The 26,648-nt window shown below is 54.3% G+C and overlaps 1 protein-coding gene across 7 annotated transcripts in view; it reads right to left on the reverse strand.

Moving 5' to 3' along the window:
• The window catches only part of LOC105471065 (inositol polyphosphate-5-phosphatase A), a 248,908-nt gene that overhangs the window by 64,076 nt on the left and 158,184 nt on the right, over positions 1 to 26,648 (reverse strand). For all 7 annotated transcript variants that reach the window (XM_011723416.3, XM_011723425.2, XM_011723445.2 and 4 more), the window contains exons 6-8: positions 19,823 to 19,926; positions 7,740 to 7,792; positions 5,333 to 5,452 (exon numbers count right to left, since the gene is read on the reverse strand). In XM_011723416.3, the coding sequence (XP_011721718.1) occupies positions 5,333 to 5,452; positions 7,740 to 7,792; positions 19,823 to 19,926 (277 nt within the window). The remainder of the gene's footprint in view (positions 1 to 5,332; positions 5,453 to 7,739; positions 7,793 to 19,822; positions 19,927 to 26,648) is intronic.

Below are 26,648 nucleotides of genomic sequence, written 5' to 3' on the forward strand. Positions count from 1 at the left end.
GCACTTTGGGAGGCCGAGGCGGGTGGATCACGAGGTCAGGAGATCGAGACCATCCTGGCTAACATGGTGAAACCCCGTCTCTACTAAAAATACAAAAAAAACTAGCCGGGCGTGGTGGCGGGCGCCTGTAGTCCCAGCTACTCGGAGGCTGAGGCGGGAGAATGGCGTGAACCCGGGAGGTAGAGCTTGCAGTGAGCCGAGATTGCGCCACTGCACTCCAGCCTGGGCGACAGAGCGAGACTCCGTCCAAAAAAAAAAAAAAAAAAAAAAAAAAACTTCTCATAACAAGAGGTTGACAGCAACAATTTCAAAAATTACACACAAAAAAGTAAAGGTTCGCATCTGTGAGAAGAAGTCCGGCAGAGCCCTGACCGGCAGCCCTGTGACCGGTGTGGTGGTGGCAGGCACCCCGAAGCACTCGCCCTGGGCCGCTTCTGAAGACCTGAACTCGGAGTTTGTCTCTCAGTTGTTTTACAATCATTTTCCTACTCTGGAATGATTTTAGGTTTAGAGGAATGGTGTGAAGGTCCTACTGGTGCCTCTGGGTTTTAACCCCGCCGGCACCCTCCTCCAGGGCTGGGAACCGCCCTCCCTCCTGGGCCTGGCGCTGCCGGCCCTGCAGCTGATAGGGACACGGACCTGGGAAGCCGCGCCGGGAGATTAAACCAGGAAGAGGCTGCAGGAGCCTCCTCGCTGTCTCCCTGCGGGGCAGACAATGTGCGCCCGGTTCCCAACGCCCTGAATGGGGCCCCGTTGGTGGCAGCGTCCATTCAGAGGCCGCGCGGCATTGTCCTGCCCGATCCGCACAGCAGAATGCGGTCTGCTGGTGGCTGCCAAGAGGTTAGCAGCAGCGGTGAAAGGGCGGCCCATTGTTCCCGACTCCGACAGAGCCTCCCTTTGTGCTGCGCGGCCCGCCCCACGCCGCGGAGGTCCGGATCTGCGGCTGGCTGAGCGCGCCGCAGGAGCCATTCATGGGAATGCAGAGACGCAGAAAAGTGGCCCAAAAGCCCAAAGGCTGCTTTCTTGAGGCCGCGGAGCCATGGCAGCAAGGGGCGATGACACATTTTAATGCCATGCCATGCTGACAACCTAACCGCTGTCACCGAGACCCAACAGCAGACACGGCAGGGCCCTCCCTGCTCTGGGGCTCCGTGGGAGGTCCCCGAGACGCTTGGGGCCTGGAAGCTGAGGGCTGATCAGGCAGGAAGAACCGAGCCGCTCCTGTGGGTGAGGCCCTTCTCCCTGGGCGACTGATATGCTGTCCAGGGAGGGCGTCCAGGGCACAGGCGGTCATCAGTCACTTTGTGGCTGACAAAGCCCCAGGCCCCCATCCCCCACCTGTGCTGCTTCCCCACAGTGGGCGGTCGAGAGCACAGTCCCCAGGCTCAGACCTGTCCCTGCCTCGGTATCAGTGCCAGCTCGAGATGCCCGGGAGGCCGGACAGGTGCCCTGCAGAGGGCGTGGCCGTGCACAGGGCTGAGGGCCGGCCTCAGAACGTGGCCACGAGCACAGCAGCACCCAGGCCCCGCATTTGCCACCCCTCTTCTTCGACCAGGCTAGTGGCAGGGAACCAGGGCCCCATCACTCTGGAGACGGAGGTCAGGGGCAGTCAGAGGGGATAAGGGGCCACGACTCAGGGCCCTCAGCAGGGGCCAGATGCAGAGGAGAACCAAGGCCACATACCTGCTAATAACAGCACAGGGATGGGGGCCCACCCCAGACTCCTTGTGCAGAGCCCTGTGGGGAACCTGGGAGGATCGTGAAGGCAGCAGGCAAGGAGCCATGCAGGCCACACTCACCACAGCAGCAGACGGAGCCAGCGCTCAGGAGGGGCCCCACCAGCTCCAGCTTCCGCTGGAGCAGCACCCACTGGAGAATCCAGCCTTCCACCCCTTCCTCAGGATGCACAGTGCTGAGCTATGACAGGTACACACTTACGTGCACACACACCTACACCTGTGCACACACGTGTGCACACCCACACCCGCACACACACGTGCACACAGCCACAGATGCACACACACCCACACCTGCACACACACACATGCACTCCACACACCCACAACCTGCATGCACACATACCCACACGTACCTGCACACATATCCACACCCAGATGCACATGCTCCCCCCACATATACACACCTTTACACACACCCACATGCACACACACACCCACATGCACACACACACGCATACACCCTAGCACACATGCATCCACACAGATCCGCATGCACCCACACACACCTACACGCCCACACCCATGCATGCACACACCCACACACATGCACACTCTGAGGCACATGCACACCCACACACGCATACACATCCACACATGTACCCCCACACGTGTACACATATGCATCTACACATAAGCCCCCCCAAACATGCATGCACACATGCATCAGTGCACCCCTGCACACATCCAAATACGCAGATACATGCATCTACACACACGCACCCACACACAACCACACAAGCAAGACACATGTACATATGCACATGAAGCCACCCACACACAAACAGGCACCCATACATTCATGCACCCACACTCGCACCCACACACGCATACACCTGCACACATGCACCCACATACACCTGCACTCACATGCACCCACATACACACGCACTCACATGCACCCACACATGCATACACCCACACTCACATGCACCGACACACGCATATACCCGCACTCACAAGCACCCACACATGCATACACCTGCATACACCCACACTCACATGCACCCACACCCACATACACCCACAATCACACCCATACTCACATGCATCCACACATGCATACACCTGCACTCACACCCGTACTCACATGCACCCACACAAGTGCACTCACATGTGCCCACGTATGCACACACAATACAACCACCACAACCCTGCAAGCGTGCACACACCCAGACATGTACCCACACACATCCACACCACACATGCACCCACACCCGCATACACCCACACATGCACCCACACCCGCATACACCCGCACTCACATGCATCCACACATGCATACACCCACACTCACATACACCCGTACTCACATGTACCCACACAAGTGCACTCACATGTGCCCATGTGTGCACACACAATGCAACCCCCACACACCCCTGCAAGCATGCATACACCCAAATAGACATGTACCCACACACATATTCACACCACACATGCACCCACACACACCCACACATGTGCACACACATATATATGCACTCATGCACCCACACATGCACACACCAGCATCCACAAATGCACACACACATGCACACACGAACACATACACGTGCAGATGCACGCACACCCACCCCCACACAACCCCCACAAATGCTCATACACTCACATGCGTGTACTGTATGCAGACACACAAAATCATACACATGCATAATTGCATGCACACAAGGTGTGTACACTCAGTGCATATGAGTGTGGGTGTATGCAGGTGTATGCATGTGTGGGTGCTTGTGAGTGCGGGTATATGCGTGTGTTGGTGCATGTGAGTGTGGGTGTATGCGTGTGTGGGTGCATGTGAGTGCGGGTGTATGTGGGTGCATGTGAGTGCAGGTGTATATGGGTGCATGTGTGCAGGTGTATGCATGTGTGGGTGCATGCATGCAAGCACAGGCACACACATGCTAACTGAACACTATCCTTAAAAGGCGCTGTTAGGAGGCAGGGACCTGCTGGCTGCTGTTCTCCTTCATGACCCCACCTGCCTTAGGGACCCTTCAGGACACGGGGCTTGCTTGGGTAGAAATGTACTCCACACAGTCCCCAGGGGATGCCTCTCACAGGACTCTCCCACTCCTGCTCTTGAGAATCTGATGGCGCTGGCCACATACCACACATGACTCAGGGGCAGGGGCCCCACCCACGTCCCCCTCCACATGGACTGCTCCTCCCACTGTCTTCCCCAGGAAGCCTCCCAAAGGCTCAGAGAGTACTAGGCCCTGCCCAGCCTCCTCCCTCTCTGGGTTCAGACCTCAGTGCCCCCCCAATTCCTGCCTCTGCCTGTGCAGCCCCAGGCAGTTGTGAGTGCCCCAGGAATGGTGGTGGCCTGGGAATGACTCAGTCCTTCTGCTCGGCACAAGCCCAGGGTGAGGCAGGTGTGGGTGGGAGGGGCTGGCCCCAGGAACAGAAGGTCGGGGTCTGAGGAGGCCAGCTGCTGGAAGACCGGCGAGGTGCAGGGCAGCTCCAGGCCCTCGCAGCTTACTCGGGAGTGCAACTCGGCATTCTGCACGCACGGGGGCCGGGCAGGGGTTCAGGTCAGGGGCCCTCTGGGGAGCAAAATGGGGTTCAGGTGGAAATCAGGGACCACCCTGGGGTGACGAACACAGTATGGTCTCAGGCCTGTGTTCGTCACTGATGCAAGCCCAAGCTGATGGAGCACTGTCTTGTCAACCATGGGGGTGCTGGCGGGAAAGGTTTCCATATGGGGCCTAACTGGAATGGGCAGAGAATAAACCCAGGCCGCCTGGCTGTGGGGCCTGAGCTTCAGCAAAAGGCCCAGCTGTAGATGGGGAGGGACACGGGTCCCAAGATCAGACACATCCCACCAATGGGGGTCCCCTGCTTCCCACTGACAGCCGTCATCTCCACAGCATCACCGGTGGAGCGGCCTGGAGCACTGGGGGGCAGGGGCCCAGGCACAGGTGGAGGTGGCCCCCACGCTCCCACTGACTCTTCAGTGTCCTATTCACCTCCCACCACAGCACCCCATGGCACTGTTTTCTCATCTTCCCCACAAAAAACTCAGAGAGAAAGTGAAGCCATCCCCATCCAAGTCCATGGTGAGGGTGCAGCTCCAGCCTGTGGACAGGGCTTGGGGGCTCTGCCACCTCCATGGGGCAACTCCAGTAAGGGCCATCAGCAAATCAGCAAGCACAGAGCAGAGTGTGTCTCCCAGAGCGGGCACAGCCTTTCCCAGTGGCCAACAGGGGTGGGTGGACACACCGACCTGCCCACCCACCCACCTGTCCACCCACAATTACCTCTCCACCCATACCTATACCTGCCCAGCACACCTGCCTGCCCACCCATACCTACCTCTCCACTCACACCTGCCTGCCCACCCACACCTACCTCTCCATCCACACCGACCTGCCCACCCACCCACCTGTCCACCCACACTTACCTCTCCACCCATACCTATACCTGCCCAGCACACCTGCCTGCCCAGCACACCTACCTGCCCACCCATACCTACCTCTCCACTCACACCTGCCTGCCCACCCACACCTACCTCTCCATCCACACCAACCTGCCCACCCCACCCACCTGTCCACCCACACCCACCTGCCTAGCACACCTACCTGCCGGCCCACACCTACCTGTCCAGCACGTAGCCCAGTGCCTTGTGCCGGATTCCCGAGTACACGGAAGGGCTCGTTTCCCAGGCGACCAGATTGGAAGCATCATGGAAAAGATGGATATTCACCAAGTCAAAGGCACTACAACCAAAAGAGAAAAGGACACGTCACTAAGGGCCGGAGCCTCCGGGTCACACCTCATTCTCCCAAGGAGCCCCGGGAGGGTGAGACCTGCACCGGCCCCCGCCGTGCGGAGCCACCCGAGGCCGGGCACCTGTCCACCCACCTGTCTGCCGACAAGGCCAGTGGACAGGAAACCTCCAGCGAAGTCTGAATACATCTTTACAAATGCAGTTACTCTGGGCAACTAAAAAGTGAGCTATTTTTCTTGAAAGAGAAAAACTACAGGTGACTCTGGAAACTCTCCCTGATGGCTAAGCTAAGAGGAAGGGCCACCCCTCAGCCTCAGCCTCAGCTGCCCAGGGCTGCCGGCTGCACCCATCGGGGACCCCGCAAGGCAGGGTAGAGGGCACAGGGACAGGCGAGAAGAGTGCCTCATTTCACTCCCAAAGGGAAGGCCCTCGGGAAGCCCCGTCGGCCGGCTACTGGCCTCCAGGCACGCGGACTTGGCAGGGCCTGATCAAGGCCTGGGCCTCTGTCACACTGCAGGGGACCCTCAGCACCTTCAGCTGGCAAGGACGTGTCCCCTCACCAGGGAAGGTCAGTGCAGGGCTCGGCACGGTCTGGACACTGTCCCACAAAGCCCTCACTGCCCACATGTCCTCCACAGGCTCCAAGACCCAGCCCTGTCTCCCTACCAGGAGGCGCCAGGAATGAGTGTGTGCAGGCGGCCTTGCCCTCCTCCAGCCTGTGGTCCAGCTGCCACAGTGACCCCAGTGACGCTGCCTGGTGAACGTGCCCCGTGTGCCCCCACACCATGCCAAGACTGTTCCCTGTGACCAAAAGCAAAGGGCGGCCTGGCAGCCCGCACTGTCTGGGGTAGGCACAGGACCTCAGCAACCTCTGTCCTCCCCCTCCCTCCTCTTCCTCTTTCTCTCCCCTCCTTCCTCCCTCCTCCTCTCCTCCCCTCCCCCTCCCCACTCTCCTCTCCTACCCTTCTCTCTCACTCTTCCCCACCTCCTTCTTTTCCCCCTCCCTCTCCCCTTCTTTCCTCCTCTCCCTCCCCTCCCTTCTCCCCAGCCTCCCCCTGCCTCCCTCCATCCCCCTCACTCTCTGGACTCCTCCTGGGGATGTCCTGCCCTGAGCAGCCCCAGGGAGAGGCTCGAGGGGAGGGGCAGAAACCCACAGCCCCAGTGGGCTTGGAGATGGGTCCTCTGGAAGCCCCAGGGTGACCAGGGCCAGAGCCCCAGAAAAGCCACTCCTGGGTCCTGAGACGCTCACAGCCATGACCTCGTACGTGGTTTTTTTTGGTTTGTTTGTTTTGTTTTTTTTGAGACGGAGTCTCGCTCTGTCGCCCAGGCTGGAGTGCAGTGGCGCAATCTCGGCTCACTGCAAGCTCCGCCTCCCAGGTTCCCGCCATTCTCCTGCCTCAGCCTCCCGTGTAGCTGGGACTACAGGCGCCCGCCACCGCGCCCGGCTAATTTTTGTATTTTTAGTAGAGATGGGGTTTCACCGGGTTAGCCAGGATGGTCTTGATCTCCTGACCTCGTGATCCGCCCATCTTGGCCTCCCAAAGTGCTGGGATTACAGGCGTGAGCCACCGCGCCCGGCCTTGTACGTGTTTTTTAAAGCTGCTAAGTTTAGGGCGATCTGTTACACAGCAGCAGATAATCAGGCAGTGAAGTTTTGGAAAATCCATGAGAGGAAAATAAAAACAGCATTCAAATGAGATGTGATGGCTGGAGGGACAGGCTGGGGAGCCACCTGGAAGCCACCTTAGGAAAGCAGGTAACAGGTTTCTGTTTCTTATCATGCAGAAAAGGTGGGGCGGCGCTATCGAGAACGTCTTCACCACAGAAAGGCCAGGCCGGAGGATACGTGGATGACACAGGCTCCGCTACGTCTGTGCTCGGCCTGCTGGTGGATCAGGCTGCCAGGCGGCTCTTACGCCATCTCACCGGGCAGCCACGGGGTGCCAGTACTAGGGGGCCTCCCTGCTGACTTCCCTGTGCAGCGGGCTCTGGCCAGCAGAACTCTCCAGCTGCGGGGAGGGACCGGGGCCGTCACTGTGTCTCCACGGGCACTGGGCACCCAGATGTTTGACTTACAGGGAACAGTGACAATGCTCCAAACGCGTCGCTGTGAACAAAAAAGGTCAGAGTGGCAGGTGGGGGTCAGGCAGCTGGGGGTCCTCCCACAAAATCAGTAGAGCCTCCAATGAGGTGTGAGGGAACACGCCACTTGTGCAAGATATAAAAGTGTAAGAAATGTTATGGAAATTGACAAAGCAGAGAGAGACACCACGTACCAGTCTGCAATGCACCACCTTGTCCGGATGAAGCCTTTTCTTGACCATTTGCACTGAAAAATAAACACGTCACACGAATGAGCCGGAGTAAACAGGCAAGAGCAACACGTGGGTCCCACACACCTAAGGAACACAGGAGACGCTTTCCAACCGAAAAACAGCAGTGTTCTCTCAGCACTGATGGTGCCGCGCTACAGAAAACTGAGCTGTGCACCCGTCCTCAAGTGGGGCTTTGCACAGAGACGCCTGCAGGGGCTGGTGATGCTCAGCCTGGGGTGGGCGGGGGGAAGATACAAAGAAACGTACCAGCCTGCTGCTTGTGAGCCCCGTGTCCCGGTGTGAGAGCAGATGCAGGGAAACCACTGTCACCACAGATGCTGGCTGAGCAGGGAGCTCGAGGCACACAGGGCCGCCCTTGGCTGGACCACAGGGAAGACGTGAGTAGCTGCACCCAGCCAGGCTCCTGGACAGTGGGTAAGCTGCCCACCCTAAGACTGTGTGTGGCCTCTCATTGATCCCCACCACCCACTGATGCCGTGCACTGATCCCCATCACCCACTGATGCCTCCCACCCACCGACGCCGCCCACCCACCGACGCCTCCCACCCACCGACGCCTCCCACCCACCGATGCCACGCACCCGCCGACGCTTCCCACCCGCCGACGCCACGCACCCGCCGACGCCTCCCACCCGCCGACGCCTCCCACCCACCGACGCCTCCCACCCACCGACGCCGCGCACCCACCGACGCGTCCCACCCACCGACGCCTCCCACCCACAGACGCCGCGCACCCACCAATACCTCCCACCCACCAATACCTCCCACCCACCGATGCCGCGCACTGATCCCCATCACCCACCAATACCTCCCACCCACCAATACCTCCCACCCACCGATGCCGCGCACTGATCCCCATCACCCACTGATACCTCCCACCCACCGACGCCGCCCACCCACCGACGCCTCCCACCCACCAATGCCGCGCACTGATCCCCACCACCCAGCAGAGCCACCGATCGTGGAGCCTGAGCTCTGGTCTGAAAGTACTCCTCAAATTCAAGGTGAAACAGTCACCGGCATGAAAGTCCAAAGAGGGGGGTTCTTTAAGAGGTGGCAGGTCTCCCCTCGAGATGGCATGGAGGCCCTCCTGTCCTCCCACCTCCCACCACAGCAGGTTCTTCTGCTGGGCCACCCAGTACAGCAGTGGCCAGCCACCAGGGCCACTGAGCATGCGAAGTGTGTGACTCAAGACCTGAATTTTAGATTCCACTTTATCTGCATTAATTTTAATTTAAACAGCCATACAGAACAGGTAGCTTCACAGCCTAGGCCTCTTGGGAAACCCTTGAAAATCACAGAAGGCACTGGGAGGAGGCTGACAGAGTCAAGTCCAAGGTCCAAAAAGCAAAGCGCTTCAGGCAGTGGCGGGGGAATGGCAGCCACCAGGGCAGGGCACCACCCATTCTGTTCCCAGCAGCAGCCACAGGCCTGGCACCATCGGGGGCAGACGGTGGACAGGGGCTGGTGTTCTTAGTGCTCACGGGCTGGTGGAGAAGGAAAACAGGTCAGGGAAGACCCTGTCTCCTCCATCACGCCCTGAGGTCTGCCGAGGAGATGAAAGCAGATGGGAATCTGGAGTTAACTGTGGACGAAACACCCGTGAAGGAAGGGTCCGGCATGGCGCACTCCCTCTATCTAACACAGAGAGTGCAGAGGTCAGAGGCTCTCCCTTTGACCCCACCTCCCCACGGGCCACCGTCCCCCTTGGCTCCCCCAGTATGCGCACGTGCCGGACAACAGCGGCCCAAATGCTCTCTGCAAGGTCACCACAGCCTCCACAGGCAAAATCCTACAGACACTCGCCCTTCATCTCACCTGGCCTTGGTGGCACCTGGTGGCACAGTGGCCCCTGCAGCCCCGTCTCCTTCTCCCCGTCTCCCTCCAGCACAGCATCCCCCCCAGCTCCCTCCTGGGCAGGGCTCTAGGGCTGTGGATTCCCAGGTGTGAGGCCCTTCTTTGCCTGCCCCCACCTCAAGCGCTCCCTGCCCCCTCCCTAAGTGCTCCCACCCATGCTCAAGAAGGGAAATTCCAAGCCCCACACACTGATGGGGGTGATGCTGAAGCCAGCCAACCCTTCCCACACACTGCGTTCTTCCCCTGCGCTCTGGATCCACCACTGCTGTAAACAGCACCCCAGCACACAAACTGTGAATCCTCTGAATGTATGTTTTCCTCTCTCTGGCTGTTTTAAAGTTTTTCTCTTTGTCATCAATATTCTGAAGCTTGAATGCCATGCAGGTACGGGTTTATTTTTATATATCCTGCTCTGTGTCCAAATTGTGCTGGGGAATTAAATTTCTAAAAATTTCCCCTTACCACTTCCACCACTGCTCCCCCTTGCTTCTTTCTGGAATTTACTTTGGGTGTATCTGAGCCTCTTAATAGTCTTTATGTCTTTTAACTGCTCTTGCCTATAAAAATAAAAAACATACAAACAACCAAACACACACAAACCTTTGTCTGTCTTGGCTATGTTTAGATGAACTCCTTGATGACATTGTCTAATTCTCTGATTCTCTCTTTGACCACATCTAGTCTAGAATCTGTTCTGTAATTTCTAATGCAGAATGTTTAATGTTTCTACAGGTTCTTCTTCATATTCCCTTTTCTTGTTTATTTCTGTTTTAATTGAATCACATTTTTAATGAACCCTATCTTTCACTTATCACTTTGAGCAATTTAAACATACTTAAAAGTCTGTCAGCTTTTCCCATGAAATCAACTTTATTTAGGGTGAATCTGTATTCTGGTGTCTGCTCGTCTCATAGACGTTCTTGGTTTGCAGTCTCCTGGAGAGTGAGAGGCCCCCCCTCCTCACCTGTGCAGTTCCATGGCTGCCCCACCCAGCATCATAAAAGCTCTGGGGTCTCTGCTCCCCAGTGATACTGAGGCACCCACAGATGCACCCCTTCTTCCCTCACCTGTAAAGTCCCAGGCCCCAGGTAAGCAGACTTTTAAAGAAGTAATAGGCTTTATTTTTCAGAGCAGCTTTAGGCTTCCAGAAGAATTGAGCAGAAGGTACAGAGACTCCCTGTACACTCCTCCCGGCCTGGCCACGCACTTGGAGCCAGGCTGTGGCTCTACTTGTTGAGGAGGATCTGTCCTCACACCACGAGCTGGCCCTGGTACTGAGCCCACATCCCCTGCTGTGCTCAGGCCGCCCTGCTTGCCAAACAACAGGGGCTGCTCCAAAGCTCCTGGAGGCTGGCCAAGGCGTCCCCAGGCTACTGGTCTGGCTGCTGCGCGGCGCCATGCCCAGACGACCCACGGAGCTCTATGGCAGGGTGGCAGGGTGACGGGCTCCCTGCATGCTGCACCAGACGCTTGTCTCTGATTCCAAATGTGTCTGCCTCCTCTCTCAGGGACGCCATTTGCCCTGGGGAGCCTCTGTGTTCATTTCCCGTAGGTAACTGTGTCTGCGATGGAAACACATCAGTGGGAAGCTGAGCTGTGGGGAGAAGTTGGTGCTGCTGATGCCCCACAGCGGGCTCTATGCTCCTGCCGACAGTGCAGCTGACTGGGACACCCCCTGATGCTTGGACTGTCTCCCCTTCACTCAGCCTGCACTCCAGACAAGCTGCCTGTCACCTGTCTAGACGCCCTTCCTCCATCTTCCACACATCCCAATCCAGCCCACGCTTTCCGGAGAGACCGCCTACCTGGAACAGCCACCACCCACCCCCTACAGCCCAGCCACGCACATGATCCACACCAGCAGCATCCAGGGCCTCAAGGCAGTGGGTAAGACAGGACTGCGGGCTGCCGGGTTCAAGTCCCAGCTGTGAGGCCTCGGGCACAAGGACGGGAGGACAGAGCCCATGTTGCCGGGCAGCTGCGAGGGTGTGGCTCTGTGCACCAGCAGTTGCTGTGGGCTGGCACCCGACACACAGGCACACACCCAACCCTCAGGCCAACCAGAAAGGGAAACTGAGGCTCAGAGGTTAAGAACTGCACCTATGGTCTCTTGGCAGATTTACGCCACAGTCATTGGGCCCAAGGCTGGGCTCTCATCCCATGGGGGCTGCCATGGGAGAAGGCTGGACGTATGACTGGTGACAAATCTACAGTAAAATAGGTGAGGCCCCTCTAATAGTCACAGTGGGAGGCAGGCATCTTTCCAGGAGAAAAGGCACTGTCCCTGCAGGCCGAGGCGTCTCCATACACAACGACTCCCCTAGAGCACCAGCGGCTCATCTTCTGTGCCTCGACACCTCCTGTCTGCGGGGGACCGGGTGGCCTGACATGCTTCGGGAACCGGATGCTGCAGAGGTCAGGCCGAGCCTTCAGAACCCATGCGGGTGAAGCTGCGTGTGTGGGGGTGAAGCTGTGTGTGTGTGGCGTGTGTATGAAGCCGCGTGTGTGTGGGTGAAGTCGTGTGTGTGGGGATGAAGCTATGTGTGTGGAGGGATGAAGCCACGTGTGTGTGTGGGTGAAGCCACATGTGTGTGTGGGTAAAGCGACGTGTGTGTGAGGGTGAAGCCTTGCGTGTGTGTGGGAGGGGTGAAGCCACGTGTCTGTAGGGGTGAAGACACGTGTGTGTCTGGGTGAAGTTGCGGGGTGTGGGGGGGGGGGTTGAAGCCGCATGTGTGTGTGAAGTTGCATGTGTGTGAGGAGTGAAGCCACGTGTGTGTGGGTGAAGTTGCATGTGTGTGTGTGTGCGGGTGAAGCCACGCGTGTGTGGGGGTGAAGTTCCATGTGTGTATGTGGGGTGAAGCTGTGTGTGTGTGGGGGTTGAAGTTGCATGTGTGTGTGTGGTGGTGAAGTTGCGTGTGTGTGGGGGGGTGAAGCCTCATGTGTGTGGGGGGTGAAGATGCGTGTCTGTGTGGGGGTGAAGTTGCATGTGTGTGTGAGGGTGAAGCTGTGTGTGTGTGTGAGGGGTGAAGCCGTGTGTGTGGGGGGGTGAAGTTGCATGTGTGTGTGAGGGTGAAGTTGCATGTGTGTATGTGGGGTGAAGCCGTGTGTGTGGGGGGGTGAAGTTGCATGTGTGTGTGAAGTTGCATGTGTGTGAGGGGTGAAGCCATGTGTGTGTGGGTGAAGTTGCATGTGTGTGTGTGTAGGGTGAAGCCGTGTGTGTGGGGGGGTGAAGTTGCATGTGTGTGTGAAGTTGTATGTGTGTGAGGGGTGAAGCCACGTGTGTGTGGGTGAAGTTGCATGTGTGTGTGTGCGGGTGAAGCCGCGCATGTGTGGGGGTGAAGTTCCATGTGTGTATGTGGGGTGAAGCTGTGTGTGTGTGGGGGTTGAAGTTGCATGTGTGTGTGTGGTGGTGAAGTTGCGTGTGTGTGTGGGGGGGTGAAGCCTCGTGTGTGGGGGGTGAAGATGTGTGTCTGTGTGGGGGTGAAGTTGCATGTGTGTGTGAGGGGTGAAGCCGTGTGTGTGGGGGGGTGAAGTTGCATGTGTGTGTGAAGTTGCATGTGTGTGAGGGGTGAAGCCATGTGTGTGTGGGTGAAGTTGCATGTGTGTGTGTGGGGTGAAGCCGTGTGTGTGTGGGGGTGAAGTTGCATGTGGGCGTGTGTGGGGTGAAGCTGCGTGTGTGTGGGGGGGGTGAAGTTACATGTGTGTGGGGGGGTGAAGCTGCGTGTGTGTGGGGGGGGTGAAGTTACATGTGTGTGGGGGGGTGAAGCTGCGTGTGTGTGGGGGTGAAGTTGCATGTGTGTGTGTGAGGGTGAAGCTGTGTGTGTGTGGGGGTGAAGCTGTGTGTGTGTGGGGGTGAAGCTGCGTGTGTGTGTGGGGGTGAAGCCGTGTGTGTGTGTGGGGGTGAAGTTGCATGTGTGTGTGTGAGGGTGAAGCTGTGTGTGTGTGGGGGTGAAGCTGTGTGTGTGTGGGGGTGAAGCTGCGTGTGTGTGTGGGGGTGAAGCCGTGTGTGTGTGTGAGGGTGAAGCTGTGTGTGTGTGAGGGTGAAGCTGTGTGTGTGTGGGGGTGAAGCTGCGTGTGTGTGTGGGGGTGAAGCCGTGTGTGTGTGGGGGTGAAGTTGCGTGTGGGCGTGTGTGGGGTGAAGCTGCGTGTGTGTGTGGGGGGTGAAGTTACATGTGTGTGTGGGGGTGAAGCTGCGTGTGTGTGTGGGGGTGAAGCTGCGTGTGTGTGTGGGGGGTGAAGTTGCGCGTGTGTGGGGGGGGTGAAGCCATGTGTGTGGGGGTGAGGCCGTGTGTGTGTGTGGTGGTGAAGTTGCATGTGTGTGTGTGGGGTGAAGTTACATGTGTGTGGGGGAGTGAAGCTGCGTGTGTGTGGGGGGGTGAAATTACATGTGTGGGGGGGGTGAAGCTGCGTGTGTGTGTGGGGGTGAAGTTGCATGTGTGTGGGGGAGTGAAGCTGCGTGTGTGTGGGGGGGTGAAATTACATGTGTGTGGGGGGGTGAAGCTGCGTGTGTGTGTGGGGGTGAAGTTGCGTGTGTGTGTGGGGGTGAAGTTGCGTGTGTGTGGGTGAAACTACGTGTGTGTGGGGGGTGAAGCCGCGTGTGTGTGTGTGGGTGAAGCTGTGTGTGTGTGGGGGGGTGAAGCCGCGTGTGTGTGCAGACGGTCGAGGGCCAGTTCCCCAGAAACCGACTCCATCAGCGGCCTCCGGCTGGCGGGTGAGAAACCTGTGGTCAACATGAACGGGAAGATGGACACCGCGGGCACAGGGTTGTGCAGGAGGCACGGCTGACAAGTGCAAGAGCCCAGAGCCATGTCCTCGCCAGCAGACAACGACCACAAGAACCCGGATCTGTCCTCGCCGATGCAATCACCAGGTGACCGGGACAGGTGTCTGCCTGCACCAAGTCACAGGGGTGACTGCAGGGGAAGCTGGCCTTGTGAGAGTGTCAGGGCCAGCTCTTCTGGGAGAAATGGTGAGTCCGAAGGGTGGGGGGCACCCAACGGGAGGGAGGGGAGTCCCAACCCCGGTGTGTGGGCTCGGCAGGGAGCCTGGAGGCCGCTCCTAACCAGCACTGGGGCAGGGAACCTGGAGGCTGCTCCTAACCAGCACTGGCAGATGCCCTCTGCCAGCTCCCGTGTCCAGACTCACGCTAGTGCCCCTGCCACTCCCCAAGCCCACAGTCACCCCTGTGTAAACGTGAGCCCCAGTTCACCCCAAGCATCCCACAGCCCACTTCCTGGGCACAGGCGCTGTCCACATCCCCCGCTGGGACAGCCCATGAGGCTGGGTCTCGGTCCTGCTGGTTGGAGCCAGAGCCCCAGAGTGCTGGAGCCAGAGACCCAGAGTACATTGTGGAACGAGACAGCAAAGGTGCTCCGTGGCACGCAGGGGCAGGCACTTCCCACGTGTGGCAGACCTGTGCCCAGGCACTGCCTATCCTGCTTCCAGACAGGCAGTAGGACCCGGAACACAGGGACACAGCACCTCCCTGCACGCACGCCTCTGAATTCTGACAGGTACAGCAGAAACCCCAAACTGAGCACACCAGGTTTTTACCTATAATTTGCTATAACCATCAACAGTTTTACTTCCATTAAAAATGGAAGGCATTTGTAAATTTTTGAACCAAAATTAATTATTCTTCTCCTGAGTTTTCAATTATTTGTGTTAAGGTGTGTGTTTGTGTGTCTTGAATCTATGTGCACGTGTGTACCTCTTGGTTTTTTTTAGATTTTTAAGTTTTCCACAGTAATGGAGAATTTTTTTCAACATTAATTATCCATAGACTGAACAAATAAAACAAAAAACAATGTTATTTTTGAATAATATAAATGGGTAATAACTGTAACTTTAGGATTCTAATTTAAGATTTTAAAATAAATTGCAAATGAATCTCAGAAAATTTAACAGTATATTATCATAACCAACTATTTTCTAAAGTATTTGTAGAAAATAAGTTCCTTTTGAGGTAAGCTCATCAGAGCAGCTACGATTGTGCTAAGACTAGGTTTCCAGGGATTTTACAGTAGGAACACATGAAGCCACAGCCCACAGTGTCCTGACAATTCCATGGCCCGTGGCTACAGGTGCGGTCACATCCTTGGGTTTAGGGTGGGATGTGCGGTGCGGGGAGAGTCCTCACAGAGGGTGTCCCACGCACCCTTTAGTGGCCCCGCCGGCACTCAGGACAGGCACTGCCCTCACTTCCCCAGCGAGAAAACGGGCCTGAACCTGCCAGCTCTTTGGAGAAAGAACCAGAACTGGAACCACCACCCCAATTCCTGCACTGAACTCCCCACTTCCTGATGCCTCACTCCCCTTGCTGGCCAAGCCCCGAGCATGCAGCCAGGGCTGGGGTGGGGTGGCCCAAGAGGAAGGAGGTCCCCAGAGTCATCAGCAGGTTCAGGGGCCCCTCCCAGAGGCCACACCCCAACGGGCGCACCTGAGCACCCCAGCCCGAGGTGGACACACCCCACACCCTACACCGTCCTCCGGAGCAGGGCCAGGAAGTGCTGGGAGGCAGAGACAGGCATCCTGGGGCCTCAGCCACCGCTCACATGCTCAGGACTCAGGAAGACCCCAGAAGCTTCTGGATGTACATACTTGTTGCTCAGGCCACGGCAAATGGAAGCAGAGGGTGTATGGCCAGGGCTGGGGGTCTCCTCCATCTCAGGCTGTATGCGGGATCACCGGCCACCTTCAAAGCCCTCGCTCCGGGAGCCCTCAGGAGCCTGCAGATGGGACGGCCGTGGCTCCGCTCTCCTGAGGTGGCCGCCCCCCGGCCCATGTGGGCTCCTCTACTCCCAGAGAGGTTTTCACCTCCGAAATGACACCACATCACGTGGGGGTGGGGCACATCCTTCACCTGACGACATGAAGTCTCTCTCAGGCCCATTAATAGGGTTCCTGCAGCCGGCAGATGGATAGCGGCTCCAGCCGGTTTCATCCACTAAAAGACGGCATAAATCGCCACGGAGAAAAGAGCAGCTGCGGGGAGGTTATCGCCACACAGCCCTCACGCCGAAGGCCCGCTCAGAGCATTAGTGGAATTAATTCATCTTTCATAAGAGCTTGCCGCCGGCCCTGTGATCTATGGTAACAACCAATTTCTCACTACGGGCAAAAGGAAAAAAATGACTCGCCCTGATCGACTACACAAATCTGCTTTTTAAAAATGGCCTCACATTATCTGGAGTGTGGCTCCCAGAGGCATCATCTGAAATTCATACCAAGCCAAAAGCATCCATAAATCAGCAGAGAAAGTTTTGTTAGTTTCTGCGGCGGCCGTAATTACCCGAGACTGCATTATACCCCCATCGAGGTAATTACATTTAGATTACCCTTAAGTGACGGTAATAAAAGAAAGAGAAATCAGTCTGAAACTAGTTCCTTCCTCCAAAACGTGTTCACACACAGCAAGAGGTCGGGCGCAGAGGCACAGAGGGAGGGGCGGGACGGGTCGGGCTGCCAGGCTGGGACCCCCATGGCTCCCCAGACCCTTCCCTCCTCCTTCCTCCCTCCAGCAGGGACACGGGGCGCCACACAGGCTCTGTGGGGTTAAAAACCCACACTACGGACAGAACATTAGAAGCTTATAGTTTTTAAAATAAGTTTCCTTTTGTTAATTTACCAGGGAAGAGGAAACGTCGGGAAACCTTTGCAGACCATCAAACACACGGGTCCCGGGAGGATTTCTAAGATGATGACGTGGCAGGGCTGGCCCTGACCCACAGGGAGGCCTTGGCCCAGGGCAGGGGCTGGCCCCCCGTCCCAGGCACCAGCAGCCACGAGGATCTGCTGAGCAGCTGACCACCAGGCCGCGGACAGCAACACGCTGCTCTCCCAGGGGAGAGACGGGTCCACACACAGAGGCTCGGCGCCTGTTCCTCCCAGGAATCGTCTATCTCCCAGAATCTGCCTTCTTCTCTGCCTGTGGACACAACACTGCAGTCCCTGGAGCCAGGTCCATGGCAGGCGGGAAGGGGCTGGACCCAGGCTGGGGGCTGGAGTTTCTATACAAACTGGGGCTGAGGCTGCTCTTCCTGGAGGAGGGGCAGCCCCCCATGCTACGCCCTCCACAGACCCACGCCAGCAGGCCCCTAGCATCACAGAGGACTCAGAGTACTGGCGTCAGGGACCAAGGCCAGGGGCCACACTCAGACCCCTGCCGGGGCACCCACCCTCCAAAGGGTGGCAAAGTCATAGCAGAGGCCCCCAGACCTTGCCCAACTTCAGCCTGGGCCCCGGCCTCACTCCCGGCTTGCTGGGTCCAGGAGAGAAGCCTGAGGTGTGGGTGCAAGAAGGAGGTTCCGCTGCTTCTTGGCGGGGCTGAGGTACGGAAGGGTCAGAGCCTGTGTGGCTGCCTGGGAGGACCCTAGACTATCTGTTTCTTGCTGAGGGCCCGCTGCCCCTGAGCTTCCCACCCTGGCAGACCCTGTGGCCCCTGGCCCCTCGCGACATACCTCGGCCCTCACCCCTAGGGACTATGGGGCTCCCTGTGGGCTCTCCTACCCCATCCAGGGTGGACAGGACCCAGTGAATAAGTGGACACCTGGTGAGGAGGGGACAGCCCAGCAGCACCTAGTCCAGCCATGGCCCTGGACAGCAATGCAGTCACATGTGTCCCGAGACAAGGTGCTGGGTCAACAGCCCCTGCCTGGACCAGCCCGGTCGCCCACAGCTGCTCTCCTCATGCCATCAAGTAGCAGCACATGGCCCCGCCCAGCCCAGGCCCCCCCAGCACCTATGCTTCCCACAAAGGGCCCTGAGTCTGTCTCCGGTCACTCTGAGATGAGAGCCTTGGCTGAGTTCAAGAGAGGCCAGAGTTCAGCTCACAGGCTCTCCAGGGGAACCACAGCTGCCACCCTGCCCTTCCAATGGGCCTGCACCACAGGCGGCCCCTTCAGGGAGGCTATCATGACCCAGGGATGCGACTGTGCATGGAGAAGACCACGGAGCTTCCTTGTGTGTCCTTTTCCAACCGCAGGACACCCGGAGCAGAGGGAGGCAAGCGGGCGGTGCCGGAAGCAGGACCGAGGACGGTAGGCTGGCTCACTGACACGGTGTCCTTGGCCTAGGGAAGATGGATGAGGAGGCCGAGCCACGGGGTGACAGGAGCGCCCCATCCTTCACGGGGCAGCCACAGTCCCTCACTCAAGGTGTGGGCCATAAAGCAAGTTAATAAAGTTGTGGCCTTGCTGGAAGTCAGCTCCGTAGCAGCCTCAGCCTGCACGACTCTCGTGGAGACAGGACTGCGGAGCAATCCTTCTTGGGGCTGGCCGCGCAGACAGGTCCGGACAAGAGCTCCTATATCACAGCCTGGATGCCCCCAAACCTGCCTCAGTGCCCAGGCCACTTCTGGCCACGGTACCTGGATGCCCCCAAACCCGCCTCAGTGCCCAGGCTGCTTCTGGCCACGGTGCCTGCACCCCACTGTGATTTAGCAGATTAGGAAGGGCAAAGCAGCAAACGCTGCCTCGACAGGTTAACTACACAGCGAGGCAGACACCGACAATGCCACGTGTGAGGTTTACCCAAAAATCACGTGCACAGAGCAACAGCTGCACACACACAGCTCAGCAAAAGAGCATGGCGGCCAGAAGGAAACACCAATTTCTTATCAACACCGTCTGGCAGTGAGATGACAAATGCCTTCCACACATTTTGATTCTAAACTCTCCGTGTGACGCATGCATAACTGCTGGGACCCTGCTGCTCACAGCCTGGTGCAACCACCAAGGCTGTATCGGACACGGGACCGTGCCCCTGCCCCACATTCACACCATGGGCATATGCGACCATCAGCCACTGTCTTGGTTACCACCAGCCAGCCCACCCTCTCCCAGCTGGGCGTGCAGGGGACCCCAGGTGCACACCAGGGGAGCTGAATAATTTTCCTACATCTTTTGGCGAAGCTTCTTTTTCGTGGATACGAGGATTCAGGAATTTACTGATTGCTGTGGTGCTAATGCCTTAGATTCTCACTGCCCTTACATGTGACAGCCCAGACCAACCACAGGAGCCTGGACTCCCAGGAAGACGGATTATCAGAGGTAACAACAGGCAGCTGAGACCAGCAACAGTGCAATGCGAAAATTCCGTGTTCAGCGTCGCTTCTGACGGGCTCACTCTGGGAAGCAAACCCGTTGGTAAGAAAGCCTCGCTACGCACCTCGGGGAAGTAGTCCTGCGGAAACTTCTCCTTCTCCAGCATGGGTGTGCTCTCCAACGTATCCGAGTAGATCTCTTTGCCCGCGACCTTTCTATACTTCTTAGCTGGAAGAGACCAGAAGGATGAGGTGACTATCCCATCGTTGTGCCCACCAACCAGCCTGGAGCACAACCTGTTTCTGCCCCGCATGCAGCCTGATGGGAGCAAGGGAGGCCCCCGAGAGGAGGCCTCGACGAGGGCGCCGATCCTGAACAGACCCCCGGTGGCTGCTCCATGCCTGTGGCTCATGAATTTCCCTCCCATGACCTGGAATCGGACGCTCTGCTCCATGGTCCCCCGAGAGCCCCCAGCCTGCAGATTTACAGGAGCTAATTGGCATCCTCTTTTAAACCTGTGAATATATTTAAGAGGGCTGCAGAATTACCATTCACTCAGACCTTCACATGAATTTATTTAATAACATTGATTTCCTCCCCGTATCCAGCCTCCATCACTCATATTCCAGGGAAGAGGTTTGTGTGTGACGGTGAGAGAGGCAGCTCGCGGCAGGGTGCCTCCCAGATGGGCTTTGCCAGTGGCTGTCTGGCACCTCCCTGGAGCCCCCAGTGGATAGGCCAGGCCCAGGGACACAGGCCCGCCCGTGGGCAGGGCCGGTCTCACTATTGTTCACAACCAGGCCTCGGTCTTTCTTTTTATGGACAGGTAGCTCCATACCGATGGTGGGGTATGAGCAAGGATGGCAGGGATCCATTCCTCAAACTCCTGCTGGGCCCGGTGGGCAGGTGGCCACTGGCCTCTTTGCAAGATGCCATAGGATGGCTCCTAGGTCACTGAGGTGACACTCATGGGTGTCAAGGAGGTTCCTGGAGACCACTTTGGGGCAGTGTATTGTGTCCCACAAGCAGCTCCAAACTGCAGTTTCTGGGGTATTATCCACCCCACTGTGGCAGGAAGGACAGAGGGGGCAACCTGAGGACCACAGCACTGTGGGCTGAGGTGCTGGGTCACCACTGGGGTAGGCAGGAGTCCCAGGCAAAAACAGAGTGCTGTGGTGTGGCCCGGCCCTGGGTGCTGTGGTCTGGCCCGGCCCTGGGTGCTGTGGTCTGGCCCGTCCCTGGGTGCTGTGTTCTGACCTGGCCCTGGGTGCTGTGACCTGGCCCAGCCCTAGGTGCACAGTCCTGGATGCAGGTGCCTCATGGACAGGAGACAGCATGAGATGTTTCAGCGACTCATGGAGCATGGACAGAACATTAAATAGAGGCCGTTCCCTAAACTCGGAGCTTAGACTCCAGGGATCCTTTCACTGTCTCCACAGTTCTGCCTTTTCCAGAGTGTCACAGAGTTGGAATCACACAGTGTGTAGCCTTTTCAGGTTGGCTTCTTTCATTGGTAGCAGGCATGTCAGGCTCCTCCGTGTCTTCTCACGGCTTCAAAGCTCACTTCTTTCTATCGCCAAATAGCACCCCGTGGAGCTGACATGCCACAGCCTGCTTGGCCCATTCACCTACAAGGCAGAACAGCAAGTCTTGAAGTCGGGAAGTGCGGGCTCTGACTCTGCTCTTCTTCTTCAAATCTCTGGGCTATTCTGGGTATTTTGTTTTCCACATAACCTTTACAGTCAGCTTGTCAATGGCATGACACACCTTGCTGGGGCTGTGTTGAATCTATAGCTGAAGTTGGGAAGAGCTGAACCCTTGACAGTACTGGGCTGTCCCATCTGTCTTAGTCCATGGGGCAGCTACTGGAAAATAGACTGGGTGGTCTGTAAACAAAGTAAGTGTCTTTCTCCTAGTTTTGGGGGATGAAGTCCAAGATCAGGGTGCTAGGAGATGAGGTTCCTCACGGATGGTGCCCTGTGTGTGTCCTCACGTGTGGAAGGGGCAAATGAACTCCCAGCCTCTTTCATGAGGGCTCCCATCCCATTTGTGAGGGCTCTGACCTCACACTCTAATCAGCCTCCCAAGGCCCCACCTCCTAACAGCATCACCTTAGGGGTTAGGTCAGCAGATGAATTTGGGGGTAGGGGGCACCTACATTCCAACCATAGCACTATCCATGAAAATGAAATCTCTCTCCATTTATCTCGATCTTCTTTATTTCATCAGAGTTTTATAGTTTTCCTCATAGAGATCTTGTATTAATTTGTTAGATTTATTCTTAAGTATTTCCGTTTGGTGTGTGCTTAAGTAAATGGTATTATGTTTTTAATTTAAAATTCCACCAGTTCATTGCTGCTATATAGGAAAGCAACTGATTTCTGTATATTAATTTTGCATCCTGCAATGTTGCTATAATTGCTGATTAGTACCAGGTTTGTCTGTTATTATTGCTGACTCTGAGATTCTTGACAAAATCATATCATCTGAGAACAGAAATAGTTCTATCTCCCATCACCCCATCAATATGGCTTTTATTTCCTTTTCTTGTCTTATTACATTATCTAAGACTTTCAGTAAGATGTTGAAGAGAAGCAGGAGAGGAGGCATCCCTGCCTTGTTCCCGATCTCGGAGGAAAAGCATCTAACTTCTCATTAAGTGTGGTGTTCATTGTAGGATTTTTGGAGCTTTACCAAGTTGAGGAAGTTCCCTCTATTCCTAGTTTGCTGGGAGCTTTCTTCAAATCATGAAGAGATGTGGATTTTGTGAAATGCTTTTTCTGCATCTATTCTATGATCATGGGATTTTCCTTCTTTTGCCTGTTGCTGTGATGAATTACATTAATTGATTTTTAAATGCTGAACCAGCCTGTATACCAGGAGTAAATCTTGGTTGGTCACAGTATATAACTGCCTGTTGAGAATTTTGTTGAGCACTTTTGTTTACAGTTCATAGTTTTCCTTCTCTTTGTAATGTCTTTATCTGGTTTTAGTATTAGGGTAATGCTGGCCTCATAGAATGATTTAGGATGTTTGTCCTCTGCTTGTATTTTCTGGAAGAGATTGTAGAGAACTTGTATAATGTCTTCCTTAAATGCCTGATAGAATTCACCAGTGAAACCATCTGGGTCTAGTGCTTTCTTTTTTAGCGGTTATTAATTACTTATTCAATGTTAGTTAATAGCTATAGGCCTGTTCAGATTATCTAGTTTTCCTTGCATGAGTTTTCTTAGATTGTGTCTTTCAAGGAATTGGCCCATCTCAGTTATTACATTTATAGGCAGAAATTAATGATATTCTTTTTATTATCCTTTAAATGTCCACAGGATCAGCAGTAATGGTCCCTCTCTAATTTCTGATATTAATAATTTGTGTCTTCTCTCTTTCTTAGTCTGGCTAGAGGTTTATCAATTTCATTGCTCTCTTTAAAGAATCAGCTTTTGGTTTTGTTGATTTTCTCTATTGATTTCCTGTTTTCAATTCTGTTGATTTCTGTTCCAATTTTCATTATTTCTTTTCTTCTGCTTACTTGGAATTTTCTTTTCTTCTTCTAGCTTCCTAAGGTAGAAGCTTAGATAATTGATTTTAGCTCTTTCTTCCTTTCTTCTTAGCGCTTTTTCTTTTTAGCTCTTCCTTATATGCATTTGATGCTATACATTTCCCTCTAAACATTACTTGTTCTAATATCCCACGAATGTTAAGTTGTATTCACATTTTCATTTGGTTCAAAATATATTTAAATTTCTCTTGAGACTTCTTTGACTCATATGTTATTTAGATATTTGTTGTTTAATATTCAAGTATTTGGGGATTTTCCAGCTACTTTTGTGGTACTGATTTCTAGTTTAATTCCATTGTAATCTATAAGCATGCTGCATATGGTTTCTATTCTTTTAGATTTGTAAAGGTGTGTTTTACGGCCCAGAATGTGATCTGTCGTAGTGAATGTTCCATGTGAGCTTGACAAAAATGTATATTCTGCTGTTACTGGATGAGGTATCCTATAAATGTCAATTAGATCAATTTGTTTGATGGTGCTGTTGAGTTAAACTATGTCTTTCCTGATTTTATGCTTGGCAGATCTGTTCATTCCTGATACAGGGTGTTGAAGTCTCATTCATCTGTTTCTCTTGGCAGTTCTACTAGTTTTCTCCTTGTGTATTCTGACACTCTGTTGTTAGGCACCTAGATATTAAGGATTGTTACGTATTCTTGGAGATCTGATCTTTTATCATGATGTAAAGTCCCTCTTTACTGCTGAAAACTTTCCTAGCTCTGAAGTCTGCTCTGCCTATTCTGGTAATTTCTGATATTAATAATTTGTCTCTTTTTTTCTTAGTCTGGCTAGAGGTTTATCCATTTTATTGATTTTTTTCAAAGAACCAGCTTTCGGTTTAATTTACTTTTCTTCTTCTAGTTTCCTAAGGTACAAGCTTAGATAATTGATTTTAGATCTTTCTGCTTTTCTAATATAAGCATTTGATGCTATAAATTAATATGGCTCCTCCAACTTTCTTTTGGCCCATCTAAGTTTTCCTTTGATTCATGTTAGAACAGTATATCTTCCTCCATCCCTTATCTATTAATCTTTAGGTATTTATATAAATGGGTTTCTAGAAGACAACACATAGTTGGGTATATTTGTTTTAAATCCACTCTGACAGTCTCTGTCCTTTAATTGGTGTATTTAGACCATTCATATTTAAAGGGGTCGTTGATATAGTTGGAGTAATATCTACTATATTTGTAAGTTTTCTATTTATTGCCTTTGTTCTTTGTATCTTTGGGGTGTCCCATTCTTTTTCTGCCTTCTCTGGCTTTTATTGGGCATTTAATACGGTGCCATTATCTCTCCTCTCTTAACACATCAGTTATACTTCTTTTAAAAAGTTTTTTAGTGGTTTCCAGTTCACAATATACATGTATAACTAATCCAAGTCCACTTTTAAATAATACTATATTCCTTAAAATGATAGTACAGGTTTCTTATAACAGAGTACCCCAAATTCCTGCCTCCTGTCCTTATAACATTTCTGTTATTCATTCCACTTATCCATAAGCTTCAGTTAATCAATACATGGTTGCTGTTATTACTTTGAACAAAAGTTATCTGCTAGATCAATTAAGGGTAAGAAAAATACATTTCATTTTACCTTCACTTATTCCCTCTCTCATGCTTTTTCTTTCTTTAGGTAAACCAGAGTTTCTGGGCCATATGGTATTTCCTCCTGTTGAAGAACTTCTTTTAGCATTTCTTGTAAGGCAGGTCTACTGGCAACAAATTACTTCAATTTTTTCTTATCTGACAAAGTCAATTTTCTTTACTTTTGAAGAATAATTTTTTTTTCTGAATATAGAATTCTAGGTTGATATTTTTCTTCTTATAATGCTGTAAATATTTCACACTACTCTCTTCCTTCTTGCATGGTTTCTGGGAAAAGGTCCAATGTAATTCTTATCCTTGTTCCTTTATACGTAAGCAATCACCTCGCCTATAAGGAATCTCCTGGATTCTTTCAAAATTTTCTCTTTTTTCTTTGAATTTCTGCAGTTTCAATACAAGGTGGCCGGGGGTCGACTTTCTGGCATTTATCCTGCTTGGTGTTGGCATTCACTGAGCTTTCTGGATCTGTGGTTTGGTGTCAGTTACAAGTTTGGAAAGTTCTAAACCATCACTACGTTAAATCCTCCTTCTGCTCCTTTCTTTCTACTCCTACTGGGGTTCCCTTTACAAGCTGCACCTGTTGTTGCTGTTCCACTGGTCTTGGCCATTTTCTTCTGTTTTCAAATTTATTCTCATTTCTCCTTTTCAGTTTGTGAAGTTTCTAACACCGTCCAGCTCACTGATTCTTCCCTCAGCCCATGCGCGGATGAGCCACTGCTTCCTTTCTGGTGCTGTTCCTGATTTCTAGTTTTCTTTTTGAGTCCTTCTCAGAGCCTTGAGCCCCCAGCCTGAACGTTGAGCCCAACTGCCCAGCCCGGCGAGGCCCCAGCCTGACCCCTGGGCCTGACCCCCCAGTCCGAGGGCCCCGCACTGCTCTGGGCATCAGCAGCAACATCTGCCATGCGGGGCACTGAGAACATTGTCAGCATCCACACGCCTCCTGCGACCGCACACGTCCCGCATTCACGTCTCCCGCGACCACACGTCTCCAGTGTCCGCACGCCTTCCTGACACACCACACGCTCAGGACGCACTCGCTGCCCACTCCTCACGTTGTTCTTGTTAGTCTGGCCACATGGAGGGCCCTGGGGAAAGTTCTGCGAGAGTGAAGTGTGCATCTCACATAGAGTTTTAAATACACTGTAGGGTCACCAGGCACTTCATGACTGATTTAACTTGGTAGTAAAACAGGTATTCAAATGGCTAGTGAGAAACAGAAAAGTTCTGCAGATCTGGAGCACGGTGAAGCCTGACACACAAGCTCCTTGGTTGCAGCTTCCTGCGGCACACGCTGCGTCTGAGCGCCCTCTCTCCCCACTCTCACCGGCCGCTCCGTGCCTGCGCACACAGCACGCAGGTGCCCTGTCTCCTGAAATGCAGCGAAGAGCGCCACCGGCCGGCTCCTGCGATTCTGTGTGGCCGATCCTGCCACGGGCCTTGTAGGAGGGCTCGGATGCTAGAATGGGGAAGGATCTGAATGTGGAAGGATCTGAAGATCTTCAGGTAACAGGGCAGTGAGAAATCAATCTGCCAGCCAGAATCTTGCTCTCATCATCAATGAAATCGCCACTCGAGCAACTGAGATGAGACTGCTGCGCAATTTCACATGAGGCGCTCCGTCTCCCGGGGGAGCACAAACACGGAATCTGAGCGAAATGATATCGTTTGTGGCTCCAGTTACCACAGCATGCAGGCACTTCACATGGGTGTGATCTGCTCTGGAGGCTGCGGGGGTTCCGAGGACTCACACACAGCAGGAAACGACAGCATCAGACGGGAAGTCATG

The sequence above is a fragment of the Macaca nemestrina genome, chromosome 9, assembly GCF_043159975.1.
Source record: "Macaca nemestrina isolate mMacNem1 chromosome 9, mMacNem.hap1, whole genome shotgun sequence".
In the NCBI taxonomy this organism is placed as follows: Eukaryota; Metazoa; Chordata; class Mammalia; order Primates; family Cercopithecidae; genus Macaca; species Macaca nemestrina.